General features: G+C 41.8%; 1 protein-coding gene across 1 annotated transcript; it reads right to left on the minus strand.

Annotated features, from left to right (window-relative positions):
- Positions 1–3,540: 3,540 nt before the first annotated feature.
- On the minus strand, positions 3,541–10,035 carry FNDC8 (fibronectin type III domain containing 8). The gene is made up of 4 exons (XM_070764069.1): positions 9,863–10,035; positions 7,904–8,254; positions 5,752–5,964; positions 3,541–3,723 (listed from the first exon to the last, which is right to left on the minus strand). The coding sequence occupies exons 1-4, from the start codon at positions 9,863–9,865 to the stop codon at positions 3,610–3,612; spliced, it is 681 nt and encodes a 226-aa protein (XP_070620170.1). The 5' UTR covers positions 9,866–10,035; the 3' UTR covers positions 3,541–3,609.
- Between the last annotated feature and the right edge of the window lie 7,694 nt (positions 10,036–17,729).

The raw sequence follows: 17,729 nt of genomic DNA on the forward strand, positions 1-17,729 counted from the left end.
GGACCTAATCGGTTGCTGGGATTCGTGCAGCAGAAGGCGGTCTCGGAGATATTCTGGTCCGATGCCATGAAGGGCTTTTTTCTTCCCCTACCTGTGTCTCCCAAGTTTGCAAGCTGCAATATTATTTTCACTCATTCTCTGGCATTTTCTCAAGGGCCTCCCACCTCTGGGCAGGTGAATTGCCCATTCATGAGGCCCTCCACCACAGCCATTAAAACAAGCTTAATAGATCACATTCCAGACTATTAAGTAGATGGCACATCACAGGCTAAACCAGAGCAACATCCGTAGTAGCAATACAACACAGGGAATTGCGGGGTTATTATGCATTTTTAAAAAAAATATATAGACAATCTGACCTCCAGCAAATAAAATATTTTTTAAAAAACAAATTTTATTTTTTTTAACTCAGAATGCATCCCCTGTTCTTGACTTTATCATTGTACATGCATCTGTATCTCTCTACAACCTATAATGTACATCTAAACCTATCCTTGGAAACTTGGGTTCACTGTTCAAGAGTCCACAGGGAATTTAAAAAGTCAAACTGGAATTGATGATTGGAAAAAAAGCAATACTTGGACCAAAATTGAGTCTTTGTTCTGCCGGGCTCTCTGATAGGAGCCTCCCAAAAATTCAAGGGTACAAATTTCAGACACACACACGTTTGAAAATTCAAAACAATGTTCTTTACCACAAAATTCAAAATAAACAAAGCACTCTTTTTGTATGGCAAAGAGCACTCTTCCCAAAACAACTGGGTAGTCTGTACAATTTCCCTTAAGCAGTCATTAAGTACTTAGCTAGCAGCTGTGAAGAAACTTCACACTCCTTCTTCCAATGAAGCAAGACATACACACACACGTTGCTCTGCTTTGGTTTCAAAGGCATGAAAAAGCAACAAAGTCCAGCAACACAAGATTCCTGACGAACTCCGATCAGATATTCTTCCACAATGGCCAAACCCACATGCTGCTATTTATAGCAGCAGCCCTAATTACTGGAGCCCCACCCAAACACAGGTGGCCTCCATTATTTCCTGTAATATGTTCTTACTTGGTCTCTTCTACGCATAATTCTGCGCTTGCATGGGTCCAAAACGTCATCATCTGAATCAAAGGAAGATAAGGGAGATTGACTGCCTGGGTTGTGTGCCAAGCCCTCCTCTGCCGAGTCACTCTCACCTTCTTCTTCGTCCGAGGAAACTAAACTCTGAACTGATTCTGTCGGCAATGTTGAATTTTCCCCTGTATCCACCTCCCCATTCCCTGGGGCAGGAGCTGGGTCAGAGCCAACTACAACAGTCTTGCTGTTAAAAGGATCAAATATCTACTGTAAGGATCTATTTGACAAAGAATGATAAAGATTCACTTCAAAATAATTGTATTTGGAAAACTACAACCACAGGTATTTTAATGTGGAGAAAGTTGACACGGCCATTGTAGACTGTAGTCTACAAAAGCTTAATTTTGTGCTCCAAAGTATTCCTTTTAGAAATAAAAAATAAATATCAGGTAACTGGCAGAAAGAAGTAACACTTTGGCTCCTGCAATAAAAGGCTGGATTTAAATCAAAATACAAGACAATGCTATAACAATAAATATATTTTATTAAACAGTATAAGTATAGTTAAAATATGTTTGTAGTCCTGCCTCTATTTTATAGATGAGACAAAGCAGGGCTTTGATCACATAAACACAGACACCATTTAAACATTTTCTGAAGCCCTCTGCAAATGCTCTATCAGCCTTCATCCTGTAACAGAAATTAACCTTTACATTCTTGTACAGTGGTACCTCATGATACGAACCCCTCGTCATACGAACTTTTTGAGATACGAATCCGGGGTTCGGAATTTTTTTGCCTCTTCTTACACACTTTTTTCACCTAACAAACCCGCCATCGCTGCTGGGAAACCCCACCTCCGGACTTCTGTTGCAAGCAGAGCCCCCTTTTTTGTGATCCTGGGATTCCCCTGAGGCTCCCCTCCATGGGAAATCCCACCTCCTGACTTCTGTGTTTTTGCGATGCGGTAGAGAGATCCCAGGAGGGGAATCCCAGGATCGCAAAAACGGGCGCTCCACTGGCAACGGGAGTCAAGAGGTGTGGTTTCCTAGCGAGGGAAGCCTCAGCGAAATCGCACCATCGCAAAGGTGGGTTTTTGAGGACTTCCATGTCTTTGCAATGGTGTGATTTCGCTGAGGCTTCCCTCGCTGGGAAACCACACCTCCGGACTTCCGTTGCCAGCGGAGCGCCCGTTTTTGCGATCCTTCTGGGATTTCCCTACAGCATCGCAAAAACACAGAAGTCAGGAGGTGGGTTTTCCCATGGAGGGGAGCTTCAGGGGAATCCCACCAGCGCAAAAACGGGCACTTTGGCTTGAAAACGGGTTAAATTTTGGGCTTGCACACCTTAGTCAGTTTTCCATTGATTCCTGTTCTGTCTGGGTGCCCCCAGACTTCAACACCAACTGGAAAAAGCAGCCAGACACGCTGGTAAAAGCAAAAGCACTTTATAGTTTGAAAAATAAACACAGAGAAAAACCTGTTCTTCCCAACAGGCAGGCTATGAGACTTCACAGTAGAGTCCTGATGGCCAGACAATACAGCAGACTTCTTGCTGGCACACCCACCACTGTAGAGAATAAGACCCACACCTTTCCCCCCCAAGGTTTCAGTATTCAAAGTCACAAACCAGAATTCCAAGACGCCAAAGATCACAGCCAGGACTCCCAAAGATAATACTCCACAAGCCAGGAAGGGTGGGTCTGCCTTTCCAGCCTTTCCAGAGAGCACCACACCCAAACCCAGCTGTTGCCTCTTTAGTGCTGAAAGTACCTGGCTAATTGTCCCCTTCGTTGTGTTGCTCTTCTCTGCCGGAGATCGATGATTGCTTGTGCATTTTCATCTAAGGAATCCAGGCTGCTTGCTGGGGAGAGCTCCCTCTCGGGGGACTCTGGCTGTCCTCCCTCTCCCTCAGCCTGAGATTCCTCCTCCCCGTCTGCCTGAACCTCCTGTTCCTCATCCTCCCCCTCTGAGCAGGAAGCCGGCAGAGTATCAGCCGTTCCCTGAGGGGCCTCAGACGGAATCACAACAGATTCCTATGGGAAATATTGTTTTGTCTTATGAACTTTTCACCTTACGAACCTCCTCCCAGAACCAATTAAGTTCATAAGACAAGGTATCACTGTACTTCTTTCCATCATTCTTCTTTGTCAAAATATAACTTGTTCATTCTCCAGGGCAGAGACCTAATGTTTTGACCATATTACTGAAAGCCTAAAAATACTAAATGTTTTATCAGGTCTGCTCTTTCATACTTCAGTTCTCTTATTAATATAAATTGCTCACCTGCATACAAAGTAATTAATAACAACAACAAAAGTAATAATACCAGCAAAGTTGGTGGAACACTCTGGTTAGTAGAAGCATGTCAAGCGGGGGGGGGGGGGGGGCGCTAACTTTTCTTTCCTTCCCCAAAATATGTAGGCAGTCATTTTTGTGCACAGATTTGCCAAGACTCCAAATAACATACCGAGAGATGGAGAAGGACAGCGATTCCTGGAGCAGATCAGAATTATCATCCTTTATTGCCCTGGTGCAGATAATCTTAGGGAGATGGAATGTAGATAGTTTTCTTTTGGGATTTCCGATGCCTTCGTACAGTGACAGTAATAGGAGAAGGATCCAGAGGCATGCCTGGGATCGGATGCATCGTGCAAAACTGCAAGAATCGAGATGAAAGGTTTATTGTCATAGTCTGCCCATCTTGCTTGCTTACTTACTTACACTTACTTACTTACTTACTTACTTACACTTACTTACTTACTTACACTTACTTACACTTACTTACTTACTTACACTTATTTACTTACTTATTTACACTTACTTACTCACACTTACTTACTTACTTACTTACTTACACTTACTTACTTACTTACTTACACTTACTTACACTTACTTACTTACACTTATTTACTTACTTATTTACACTTACTTACTTACACTTAGTTACTTACTTACACTTACTTACTTACTTACACTTACTTACACTTACTTACTTACTTACACTTATTTACTTACTTACTTACACTTACTTACTCACACTTACTTACTTACTTACTTACACTTACTTACTTACTTACTTACTTACACTTACTTACACTTACTTACACTTACTTACACTTACTTACTTACTTACACTTATTTACTTACTTATTTACACTTACTTACTTACACTTAGTTACTTACTTACACTTGCTTACTTACTTACTTACACTTACTTATTTACTTACTTACTTACTTATACTTACTTACTTACTTACTTACTTACTTACTTACTTACTTACTTACTTATTGGATTTATATGCCACCCCTCTCCGAGGGCTCAGGGCAGCTCACAACATATCAGAATAACATAGAAATACATTTAAAAATTCAATTAATATAGCTAAAAGACTTAAAAACTCTAATATTTTTAAAAAAAAACATTCATCACCATTCACTCAAGCATTGGTTGATCTGGGGGCTAAGATCTAATGGCCCCAAGCCTGGGGGGGGGGGGTGTCCTCACTAAATCTAGGAGGAATACAAGTCAAACATATAAAGGCTCACAAATTGCAATGGGAATAGCAATAGCACTTAGACTTACATAGTGCTTTACAGCCCTCTCTAAGCAGTTTACAGAATCAGCGTATTGCCCCCGACAATTTGGGGGTCCTCATTTTATCCACCTCGGAAGGATGGGTGGCTGAGTCAACCTTGAGCCTGGTGAGATTCGAACTGCCAAATTCCAGGCAGTCAGTAGTCAGCAGAAATAGCCTGCAGTACTGCACCACACTGTGTCACCACGATTCATAACCTTGGGGAGTTGCCTATTTTCCATTTTTGTAAGATACTAATTTCATGCATGCATGCCTGCATCCATCCAAGCCTATTTTCCCCTTAACGCATTGCACATTGACTGAATATGTTTCAGCTATGGGTTGACTCCAATAACTACGGGTTGAAATCCATGGCCTATTGAGCAAATCAGCAGCAAATTCAGTAAGGAATTGTTAACCACACATGTGTGGACCTCAACACCCAGGATTGCCTAGCCTTGAAGGTCACACACATCTTAAGCATCCCAGGCTGAGAAACACTGGTTTAGTGTAATGTGTGAGCCCTAGTATTGGGCTGCCCCCCCGGTACAGTTGGGTTTACCGATCTGGTAGCAGAAACGGCGATGTGTGCACATCTGTGCATCCCCACCGCACCCCCGCGCATCCCACATGTGCAGAAGCAAAGAAATCGGTGAAAATTACCAAAATGTCATGTGAAGTATGACTGGGTAGTATTGACTGTTTTTAAATGATGGGTTTTTTTAGCTTTAATTTTTAATTATTGGATTTGTACTACATTGTATGTTGTTGTGAGCCACCTCAAGTCTTCGGAGAGGGGCGACATACAAATCTAAACATATATCCATCCTAAGACAAAATACACAAAATAGTATAAGGGCAGACTAGATGGACCATGAGGTCTTTTTCTGCCATCAATCTTCTATGTTTCTAATAAATTATTATTAAATTATTATTATTATACCTATAAACATATAATATATACTAAGATATTGCATTTATACCATTTTAATTTTGTACATTATCGGATTTTACAATTTCATTTAACTTTCTATTTGCAGATTATTCTGACTTTTTCAAGACCCAACATTATAGCAAGTATATTCACCAGGCCCCAGAGCATTACATACCCTGTAAGGTGGGCTCCATTGTCCTGTGCCGGCCACGTTGAGAGCTCTGGTCTGGATCACGTACACAGTACCAGGAGTCAGATTTTCCAAGTTCTCTTCCGTCTGTGAGCAGAACCAATGGATATCTTTCCCTTGGCCTTCTAGCCTAGCCTCCTGCAGGTGCAGCTCATAGAAGGAGATCAACTCCCCGTTTTGTGGGCCGGCCCAAGAGACCTGCATAGGAGAGACAATTTGACAATTTGTACTGGGACTCACAAGCTGGGGATGAGTATCCCACTCAGTTGAAAATTCATATCCCTTGTCCCCCACCCACAAATTTGTCACGTTGCTCATCAGATTGTGCCAGCATGGCAAGTCCTTCCTCCACTTCCGCCCAGGTGGGTGAACATAGGATGGCCTTGAACCTTTCAAAATAATGCATTGCGGCTATATCTGTTCCCTCGTGAAAATCACACACACACAAGTTCCCATAAACATCAGGCCTTCTATAGATAGTTAATTTATCACCAACTTCTGCACCGGTTTGACAGGTCAACACTTTGAATGCTCTACCTGACCCCGTTGTTACTTTCTCAAACTTCCATAGCTTTAAACCTTCAACTACCGTGGACCTCACACCATTCCTAAGAGGTCTGTAAAGGGAGTTGCATAAGCACATCAGCGTGCCTACTTTCCTTGCCTTACTGCCACCATTTATTTGTATTTTTATTTTTCTGTGCTCACGTCCATGTTTATTATACTTGTTATCTCGTATATGTTTGACTGAATAAATAAATGAATGAATAAATAAACAAATAATAAAGAAAACTTTCCAACACCACCGATAACACAGCTACTCTCTGTTGTACATACTCCTGGTCAGTTGGAGGATGATGAAGAAATTGAGGACTCTGATACAGATAGTGTTTATGAATTAGTAGTGGGCCCACGGTTACAGGTAGTGGAACAGGTGGGAGGCCAGCCACAGGATGTGGCTATGAGTCCAGAATCTAGCGAGGAAGTATCAGATGTTCGCTGGGTCAATCCTAAATTCAGAAGGGTCCAAAAACGTAAGGAACAGGTGTTTGGAAGAAGATATTAAGGGGAGGAATGGGTTAAATACTGGAGTGATGTATTTGGTACGTCAGGGGGTCAGTGGGGAAGAAGGGTGGAGTTTCAATGTTGTAGGGCTAAAATGAAAGGTGTTTCCGTTCAGCTCCCAAGCAAGCAAATGCAGTCTGCGTTATTTTACAGTCATTTCTGCTGTGTTTGAATCATGCTGTGAGTACATAAATCTTGTTAAACGGAGGAGGCTGGGAGGAATGCATGAGGAATGCAATTAAGAAAGATAACGGGAGGAAGAGGAATGTGCTAGTATGAACTGTATTCTGAATACGGAAGGGAAGAGAATAAAGATGGAGTTTCTTTGTTTATGAAATACTGCATTTAGTAAGAGTTATTTGTAATAGCTAAAGCTCTACCAGAAACCAGAACACTCTCCAAAAAGACATTGACTTTGTGTCTGAATGGTCAAACATCTGACAACTGCAAATCTCAACCAAAAAATACTCTGTCCTACATATTGGCAAAAAGAATCAGAACACCAAATACAAGCTGAGTAACAAGACCTTGCAGACAACCCTCACTCCGTAAAAGACCTTGGAATACTCACATCAAATGACCTAAGTGCCAAAGCCCACTGCAACAACATCACCAAAAAGGCTTCAAGAGTTGTTAACCTAATCCTATGTACTGTAGCTTCTGCTCTGGTAATCTCACATTACTAACCGGAGCATACAAAACTTTTGCCAGACCAATCCTTGAATACAGTTTATCAGCCCGGAACCCATACACTATTATTATTATTATTATTATTATTATTATTATTATTATTATTATTATTATTATTATTATTATATTATTATTATTATATTATTATTATTAACATTATTATTATTATATTATTATTATTATTATATTATTATTATTATTATTAACAACATTATTATTATTATTATTAACATTATTAACATTATTATTATTATTATTTCACTATATACCACCAATACATACTTGACAAAACAAACAAACAAACAAACAAGCCTGTTTGCGGAAATCCAGTGTCACTGCATGCGAATTGCAAAGTTTGTTCGTCCACGCGCAGGAGGCACACCTTAGCAGTGATGGTGCCGACCGTGTGCTCCTGGATGACGGGCTGTGGCGGCAACTGCACATACACAGGGGACTCCGATCCGCTGTCCGAGATGCTGGTCTCCCCATCGCTTACGTCCAGATTGATGAGGACACTTTCGTTCTTGGTGCTGCACTTCGAGTGGGCGGAAGGAGGCTGGCGGGCTTTTTTCGGTGGCACCTTCATGCCCGCCAACAGGTCTTCCAAGGTGTGAGGCAGGCTGCCGGTGGAGTAGAGGATGTTCTTGGAGCTGTCCATGGTGTTGCTCAGGCCATAGCTGGAGGTGTCGCTGCTGTCGCTGGAGGGCATCGCGTGGTTCCTGTATATCTGAAACTGAATACAGTGTTCCCTCGATTTTCGCGGGGGATGCGTTCCGAGACCACCCGCGAAAGTCGAATTTCCGCGAAGTACAGATGCGGAAGTAAATACACTATTTTTGGCTATGAATAGTATCACAAGCCTTCCCTTAACACTTTAAACCCCTAAATTGCAATTTTCCATCCCCTTAGCAACCATTTAGATTATTACTCACCAGGGTTATTTATTAAAGTTTATTAAAAAAATTTTTTATTAAAGGCGTACAAAAGTTTGGTGATGACATATGACGTCATCGGGCGGGAAAAACCGTGGTATAGGGGAAAAAACCACGAAGTATTTTTTAATTAATATTTTTGAAAAACTGTGGTATAGACTTTTCGTGAAGTTTGAACCCGCGAAAATCGAGGGAACACTGTATACAGTATTTTAAGTCTGGTGGAGTAAGGTGTTTCCTTCCTTCCTTCCTTCCTTCCTTCCTTCCTTCCTTCCTCCCTTCCTTCCTTCCTTCCTTCCTTCCTTCCTTCCTTCCTTCCTTCCTTCCTTCCTCCTTCCTTCCTTCTTCCTCCTCCTTCCTCCTTCCTTCCTTCCTCCTCCTTCCTTCCTCTTCCTTCCTCCCTCCCTCCCCTCCTTCCTTCCTTCCTCCTCCTTCCTTCCTTCCTCCTCCTCCCTCCCTCCCTCCCCTCCTTCCTTCCTTCCTCCTCCTCCTTCCTTCCTTCCTTTCTCCTCCTTCCCTCCTTCCTCCTTCCTTCCTCCTCCTTCCTTCCTTCCTCCTTCCTTCCTTCCTCCCACCCCCTCTCCTCCTTCCTTCCTTCCTCCTTCCTCCTCCTTCCTTCCTTCCTCCTTCCTCCTTCCTTCCTTTTTCCTCCTCTTTCCTTCCTTCCTTCCTTCCTCCCTCCTCCTTCCTTCCTCCCTCCTCCTCCTCCTTCCTTCCTTCCTTCCTCCTCCTTCCTTCCTCCTCCTTCCTTCCTTCCTCCTCCTTCCTTCCTTCCTCCTCCTTCCTTCCTTCCTCCTCCTTCCTCCTCCTTCCTTCCTTCCTTCCTCCTTCCTCCTTCCTTCCTTCTTCCTCCTCTTTCCTTCCTTCCTCCTCCTTCCTTCCTTCCTTCCTCCTCCTTCCTTCCTTCCTCCTCCTTCCTTCCTTCCTTCCTCCTTCCTCCTTTCTTCCTTCTTCCTCCTCCTTCCTTCCTCCTCCTTCCTTCCTTCCTTCTCCTCCTCCTCCTTCCTTCCTTCCTTCCTCCTCCCTTCCTTCCTTCCTTCCTCCTTCCTTCCTTCCTCCTCCTTCCTCCCTCCCTCCCTCTCCTCCTTCCTTCCTTCCTTCCTTCCTTCCTTCCTCCTTCCTCCTCCTTCCTTCCTTCCTTCCTCCCTCCCTCCCTCCCTCCCCCCAAACTTTTTCCCAACTTCACCTTGACTTTATACTTTCCCGTTTCCTCTTCTTGGCCTTAGTATTCCATGGTTGATTTGGAGTCAGCCATTCTCAATTACTCGCAGGGATGTTGTGGAATTAAAATAAGAGGAGCCTTGCCCCATCTACAGTAATTATATCCCAGGCCAGGTAGGGTATGCTAATTATAAATGTAAATAAAATATAATTCTCTCTTTTTTGCCCTTGAGCAATTCATTACTTACCATTTTCTAGAGGGGTGAGGTCGCGTCTTTAAGAAAATATCTGATTAAACGCTCTTTATTGCAAGGAATGTTGATATGATGATCAGCTCTGAATATGTTTGGGTCTTTGAGGTTGCAGCTGGTCACTGGAACGAGACAATGTGAGCCCTTCAGATCATTACAATGGGAGACTAAGGTAGAGACTTTCCAAACTTTACATATGTTAATGTTCAAGTCTACAGAATTTTAGGATGTACATCAGGTGGGGGCTGCTACTTACCGCTGCTACTGGTGAGATGCACAGGCAGCATCGGATCACTGGCGTACATGCTCGCGCACGAAGGTCCCTGCGGGATTTTGCTTCTGCGCCTGCACAGGAAGCAAAATCTTGCGAGAGGAGGCGGGCGCAATTTCGGTGATTTTTTTTTGCTTCTGCACATGCGCAGAAGCAAAGATTTTTGGTGATTTTTCCACAAATTCGGTGATTCTTTTGCTTCTGCACATTTGCAGACACCAAAAAATATGGTGACTTTTCAATGATTTTGGTGATTTTTTTGCTTCTGCACATACGCAGAAGCAAAACGTTTTGGTGATTTTTTTCAACGATCTTGGTGATTTTTTTGCTTCTGCACATGTGCAGATGCAAGAAATTATGTTGATTGTTCAGTGATTTGGGTGATTTTTCAACAATTTGTGTGATTTTTTTTCACTTCTGCACATGTGCAGAAGCAAAAAAAAATTGTAATTTTTCGGCGATTTCGGAGATTTTATGGTTTCTGCACATGAGCAGAAGCAGAAATTTGCCAAAATCACTCTTGCACACATGTCCCCTCGTGAGATTTTGCTTCCTGTCCATGCGCAGAAGCAAAATTTTGCTGGGACGCCCACACGCGCACGCCGGAGACACCGGGCTGTGTGTGCAGCTCCATTTTCACTAGGTGCGCAATGTGGCCCGTACCAAGAAGCAGCCTAATACTGATGTGTTGTGGTTAGCTCTGGCCCAGCTCCTGCCCCAAGGACTGTGGATGTGGGGGAGACACCCACATGCTGCAGGCCTGTTTTGCCCCCAGTGGAATCTGCTGATGAAGGTTCCTCTGACCAAGAAGACATGAGTGACAGGGAGGAGGAGAGTGTGGCAGACAGCTCAGAAGGAGATCAATTATCTAGCTCCTCCTTGGATTCAGAACAAGAGTTAATGATACAGCCACACATGAAGAGAGCGATGCATAGGCAGCAACAACTGAGAGATTATTATCAAAGAAAATGAGGCCACCTGTGGTTGGGTGGGGCTGTGGTAATTAGTGAGGCTGCTATAAATAGCAGCCTGTGGGTTTGGCCATTGTGGAGGATTATCTGATCGTTGTGTTTCGTGCCTGCTTTACTGACTTCGACCTTTTGTGTGCTGATTTTTCCCCGCTTTGAACCTAAACCAGAGCAAAGTGTGTTTCACTTTGTGAAAGAAGAAGGACTGTGAATTGCCTCACAGCTGCAAGCTAAGTATCACAGAACTGATAAGGGACTTGTACAAATTACCAGTTTGGTTGGAGACGAGGGCTCTTGGCTATACCAAAAGAGGGCTTAGGTTAAGTGAATTTTCCTTATAAAGAACATTGTTTTGAATTTTCAAACGTGTGTGTGTCTGAAATTTGTACCTGTGAATTTTTGGGAGGATTCTACCAGAGAGCCCGACAGAACATGATGTACATTCAGTTCACACTCGGGAGAATTGGTGATAAATGATGCCACTTCCGAAACAACGCATCACACGCACACACACACATTATTATGTTAGTACTACTCTTATATATCATTGTGTCCAATAGTGGGTTTCACTTAAACTTTGCTACTGGTTTGGAACTGTTAACGTGTGCCTTCTGTGTCAGGATTAAGTTTAACCTGAGGTAATATTCCAGTGCAGAAGGAAGGACTACGTAGAGAATGCTGAGTCATTCTGAGTCAATTAGTATGCAGCAACCTGATTGGTTGATAAATATATAAATATGTAAGAAGCCGTTGCATTGCCCCCCTGTTTGTTCCTGTTCCTGTTGCCCTGTTGCTCTGTTGTTGGTCTGCTGGTTCTGCGAGTTGCTGTAATTGAGATAGTTGTAACAGTGGTAGTTGTAGTGGCTTATGTATATTTTTATTTATTTATTCATTCAACTTCAATCCCGAAAGACTCAGGGCGGTTAAATAGTAAGTAAGAGAGAGTAAAGGTAGTAGTGTAAATAAGAAGTAAGGATTTGCTAAGAAGAAGTAAATATATTTTTGCAAGAACTCCTGTTGCTGTGTATTACTTTGAAGACTTCAGCTTCGTATAGATGAAGTCTGCTACTGACACTAACAGTTCGCCTGAACTGGGGTGAACTGGTAGCAACCCATCACTGATTGTGTCCCCAAAACTCACCTTGCCAGTCATGGCATTCGTGTGATGATGCCACTGCACACATGTTACACCTCCCTGGAAAAGGAGGAGGAGGAGGCTGCCTATGCGGGTCTCTCTGAGCTTTGGCTGTTTTCTTGCAGAAGTTTCATAACCCAACATGTTCCCACTCCATGGAAAAGGAGGAAGAGGAGGCAGGAGATGGGGAAAGGGGAGGAGCAGGAGGATGGAGATTTGTAAGTCTACTCTATGTTCACACCAGCCACACTACTAGAATCCAAAATCGTTCTCTCTCTCTCTCTCCCCACTGCCCTGATAAAAAGGACGGGGCTCCAGGTCCCATCCGCCAAACGATGTCAGCTGGCGGGGTCTCAGGGAAGAGCCTTTTCTGTGGTGGCTCCCACCCTTTGGAACCAACTGGCTCCAGAGATCCGCACTATCTCCACCCTACCGGTCTTCCAGAAAGCCATTAAGACCTGGCTTTTCTAGCAGGCCTGGATAATAAGACTGACTGTTGTATGCATGGTTTTTCATGATATTATAGATTTTATTGTACTATTGATTTTATGCCTGTATTTTTTATTGTTGTTGTATTTATGACTATTGTTAGCTGCTGTCAGTCCTTTTTGGAATCAGTGGCATATATTGTTATTGTTATTGTTATTGTTATTGCTATTGCTATTGCTATTGCTATTGTTATTGTTATTGTTATTGTTATTGTTATTAATTAGATTTGTATGCCGCCCCTCTCCGCAGACTAGGGGTGGCTCACAACAGTGATAAAAACAATATATGATGACAAATCTAATAGTTAGAATCTAAAATAACAATAGTACATTTAAAAAGTCTAAAAAGCAAGGAACCCCAATATAAAAACATACATACAGTCATATCAGGCACAAAAACTACATAGGCAGGGGGAGATCTCTCAGTTCCCCCACGCTTGACGACAGAGGTGGGTTTTAAGCAGCTTACGAAAGGCAAGGAGGGTAGGGGCAGTTCTAATCTCTGGAGGGAGCTGATTCCAGAGGGTCGGAGCCGCCACAGAGAAGGCTCTTCCCCTGGGTCCCGCCAGACGACATTGTTTAGTCGACGGGACCCAGAGAAGACCAACTCTGTGGGACCTAACCGGTCGCTGGGATTCGTGTGGCAGTATAAATACAAACAAACAAACAAACAAACAAACAAACAAACAAACAAACAGTCAGAATTCCAATCTTGCTTTTCAAAACATCTCAAGTCACAGAGCTGGAGCTGACTTACCCCCACCAGAGGCTTCAGTACCAACAGAAACAGCATCACCATGAGAGAGTGTGGCTCTGGATACCTGGCCCAGAAAGGCCACTATTTGCTTATCTCTCATTATGCCACAATGATGCTGTCTCCTATTATGACGAGTTATGCCCATAAGGACAGGTGTGTCCTTCAAAGTCTAAGACCCAGAATCTTTTTTCTTTATGGACACAGAAGAGGTAAGCGAAACCATGCCGTCGCACACACTCCATTGTATATTCTGCTGCACGAATCCCAGCGACCAGTTAGGTCCCACAGAGTGGGTCTTCTCCGGGTCCCGTCAACTAAACAATGTTGCTTGGCGAGACCCAGGGGAAGAGCCTTCTCTGTGGCAGCCCCGGCCCTCTGGAACCAACTCCCCCCAGAGATTAGAACTGCCCCCACCCTCCTTGCCTTTTGTAAGCTGCTCAAAACCCACTTCTGCCGCCAGGCATGGGGGAACTGAGATACACTTCCCCCTAGGCCTTTACAATTTTATGCATGGTATGTCTGTATGTATGTTTGGTTTTTATAATAATGGGTTTTTAACTTTAGTATTGGATTATTATTATATGCTGTTTTATTACTGTTGTTAGCCGCCCCGAGTCTGCGGAGAGGGGCGGCATACAAATCCAATAAATAAATATATAAATGAATGAATGAACGAACGAACGAACGAACAAACAAACAAACAAACAAACAAACAAACACACACACACACACATACACACACAGCTGTGCCCCTAGGAGGTGCATTTTCTACCAGGATGGTCCAGGGTGGAGAAGAGATCTGTGCATCGGATGAGTTGGTAGGACAACCATTCGGTTGAGATCTGCAGATGCAGGACAGTTTGGGCTAGAACGGATTGTAGGGGTGGCACCGAAATATAATTTTAGCCTATTTTATCTAGATCTTAAATGTTTGTATTTTATTCTAATTTCATTTTAAATTGTATTTTATTCTAATTTCATTTTAAATTGTATTTTATTCTAATTTCATTTTAAATTGTATTTTATTCTAATTTCATTTTAAATTGTATTTTATTCTAATTTCATTTTAAATTGTATTTTATTCTAATTTCATTTTAAATTGTATTTTATTCTAATTTCATTTTAAATTGTATTTTATTCTAATTTCATTTTAAATTGTATTTTATTCTAATTTCACTTTAAATTCTTTTATCAAATTTTAGTAATGATTTGTTTCTGGAACTCTGCACTTTGGTATGGCCCAAGGGCTAACCAATCAATCAATCAATCAATAATAATAATAATAATAATAATAATAATAATAACAATAATAATAATTTATTAGATTTGTATGCTGCCCTTCTCTGAAGACTCGGGGCGGCTCACAACAACGATAAAAACAATATTATAGTGGCACAAACCTAATATTAAGAAACTAAAAACCCTATCATAATTAAAAACCAAACAGCACATACATACCAAACATAAATTACAATAAGCCTGGGGGAAAGGTGTCTCAAATCCCCCATGCCTGGCAGTATAGGTGGGTCTTAAGTAGTTTACAGAAGACAAGGAGGGTGGGAGCAGTTCTAATATCCGGAGGGAGTTGATTCCAGAGGGCCGGGGCCGCCACAGAGAAGGCTCTTCCCTTGGGGCCTGCCAGACGACATTGTTTAGTCAACTGAACCCGGAGAAGGCCAACTCTGTGGGACCTTATCGGCCGCTGGGATTCGTGCGGTAGCAGGCGGTTCTGGAGGTACTCTGGTCCAATGCCATGTAGGATATAACTGTAATGTAATATCTGACTCTGTGGTTTCTTCCCCAAACCCCAAAAGCTTCATCCTTAGACTGTCTACAGTCGACCTCACTTCTTACCTAAGAGGTCTCTAAGGGGCATGCATAGAAATATAGAAACATAGAAGACTGACGGCAGAAAAAGACCTCATGGTCCATCTAGTCTGCCCTTATACTATTTCCTGTATTTTATCTTAGGATGGATATATGTTTATCCCAGGCATGTTTAAATTCAGTTACTGTGGATTTACCAACCATGTCTGCTGGAAGTTTGTTCCAAGGATCTACTACTCTTTCAGTAAAATAATATTTACTGAAAGAGTAGTAGATCCTTGGAACAAACTTGCATAAGAGCACCATTGTGCCTACCATCCCTGTCTTACTGTCCTATTGTCCTAATTTAGCTGTACCAACTTTACTCGTGTTTATATTTATACCAATTACCTACTAGCTTGTGGCTGTTTTTGACAAATAAAATAAAATAAATAAATAAATGTAGGTCAAGTGGGGGAGCCATGCTCTTTCAGAAGTTGCTGGACTCTGCTTCTTACGGTCATAGCCAATAAAAGAAGCAATTTAGTAAGTTATAAAAGACATCAGGATCCAACAACTATTAGAAACATAGAAACATAGAAGACTGACGGCAGAAAAAGACCTCATGGTCTATCTAGTCTGCCCTTATATTATTTCCTGTATTTTAATCTTACAATGGATATACAGTATGTTTATCCCAGGCATGTTTAAATAGAATAGAATAGAATAGAATTTTTATTGGCCAGGTGTGATTGGACACACAAGGAATTTGTCTTGGTGCAGATGCTCTCAGCGTACATAAAATAAAATATACATTTGTCAAGAATCATATGGTACAACACTTAATGATTGTCACAGGTGTCAAATAAGCAATGAAGAAGCAATATTAATACAAATCTTAGGATATAAGCAACAAGTTACAGTCATACAGTCAACATGGGAGGAAATGGGTGAAAGGAATGATGAGAAAAACTAGTAGAATAGAAGTGCAGATTTAATTCAGTTACTGTGGATTTACCAACCACGTCTGCTGGACGTTTGTTCCAAGGATCTACTACTCTTTCAGTAAAATAATATTTTCTCACGTTGCTTTTGATCTTTCCTCCAACTAACTTCAGATTGTGTCCCCTTGTTCTTGTGTTCACTTTCCTATTAAAAATACTTCCCTCCTGGACCTTATTTAAGCCTTTTTACTTTGGCCCAGTGAATCTTTTGTATTTTTTGTCAACAACAATAATAATAATAACAACAACAACAACAACCAACAATAATAACAACAATAACAATAACAATAACAACAATAACAATAACAATAATACAACTAGTACTAACTGGTCCATTATGGACCCCCAAACCCTCATAACCAGGGATTTCTTGGTCTATTTTCCCTGGTGAAGATCCGATTCCAAGACCTAGGTTGAAAACTGAAGCAGGGGACGGGAGTTACACTACATTTGGCTCAGGGTTTTTTCTTTCTCTGTACAAGGGACAAGTTCAAGGGGTAAGAACTGCTATTTTCTTGGCCTTCGCTGCTTGAACTTGCTTTCCTCCATCCTCCCCCCAGCGTCAGCTTCCAACAGCTGCCCCAGCCTGGCTGCTTAGGTAATCAGTAACTTGAGCATAGAGGTCTCAGGGCTCTCTCCCCTTTTTCCTGGCACCCCTCCCCTTGTTTTTACAGGAGTGAATGATCCACGAATCCCTCCCCTTTCCTGTTACAAACGGTTCATTTACTTTGGTCGGCTGCCTGTTCCACATCTCACCGCTGATGAAGAGGCCTTCTGGAATCTCTAGGGTGGAAAATTTCACAGGCCCCAGAGAAATTGGTGGGCTTTGCCACAGCCCTCCCCCAATGGGTTCTCCCTTCCCCAAGTAACTTAACCAGGTAAAACTCAGTGAATCCTATTTTCTGGATTTGTGTGACCATTTGATTGTGTTCACATGGCAGGTTTAAGAAGATCTATCTATCTATCTATCTATCTATCTATCTATCTATCTATCTATCTATCTATCTATATCTATCTATCTATCTATCTATCTATCTATCTATCATCTATCTATCTATCTATCTATCTATCTATCTATCATCTATCTATCTCTATCTATCTATCTATCTATCTATCTATCTATCTATCATCTATCTATCTATCTATCTATCTATCTATCTATCATCTATCTATCTATCTATCTATCTATCTATCTATCATCTATCTATCTATCTATCTATCTCTCTCTCTCTCTCTCTCTATCATCTATCTATCTATCTATCTATCTATCTATCTATCTATCTATCTATCTATCTATCTATGTATCTATCTATGTATCTATCTATGTATCTATCTATGTATCTATCTATGTATCTCTCTATCTCTCTATCTCTCTCTCTCTCTATCTATCTATCTATCTATCTATCTATCTATCTATCATCTATCTATGTATCTA

This window comes from Erythrolamprus reginae, chromosome 11, assembly GCF_031021105.1.
Source record: "Erythrolamprus reginae isolate rEryReg1 chromosome 11, rEryReg1.hap1, whole genome shotgun sequence".
Taxonomy (NCBI): Eukaryota; Metazoa; Chordata; class Lepidosauria; order Squamata; family Dipsadidae; genus Erythrolamprus; species Erythrolamprus reginae.

What these genes read in the sequence shown, in the direction of transcription:
- FNDC8 (XM_070764069.1), bottom strand. An exon ending in TCGGCACCATCACTGCTAAG is followed by an intron (nt 5,965 to 7,903) that starts GTGTGCCTCCTG and finishes TCTCCTATGCAG; the next exon opens with GTCTCTTGGGCCGGCCCACA. An exon ending in AATGGAGCCCACCTTACAGG is followed by an intron (nt 3,724 to 5,751) that starts GTATGTAATGCT and finishes CGATTCTTGCAG; the next exon opens with TTTTGCACGATGCATCCGAT.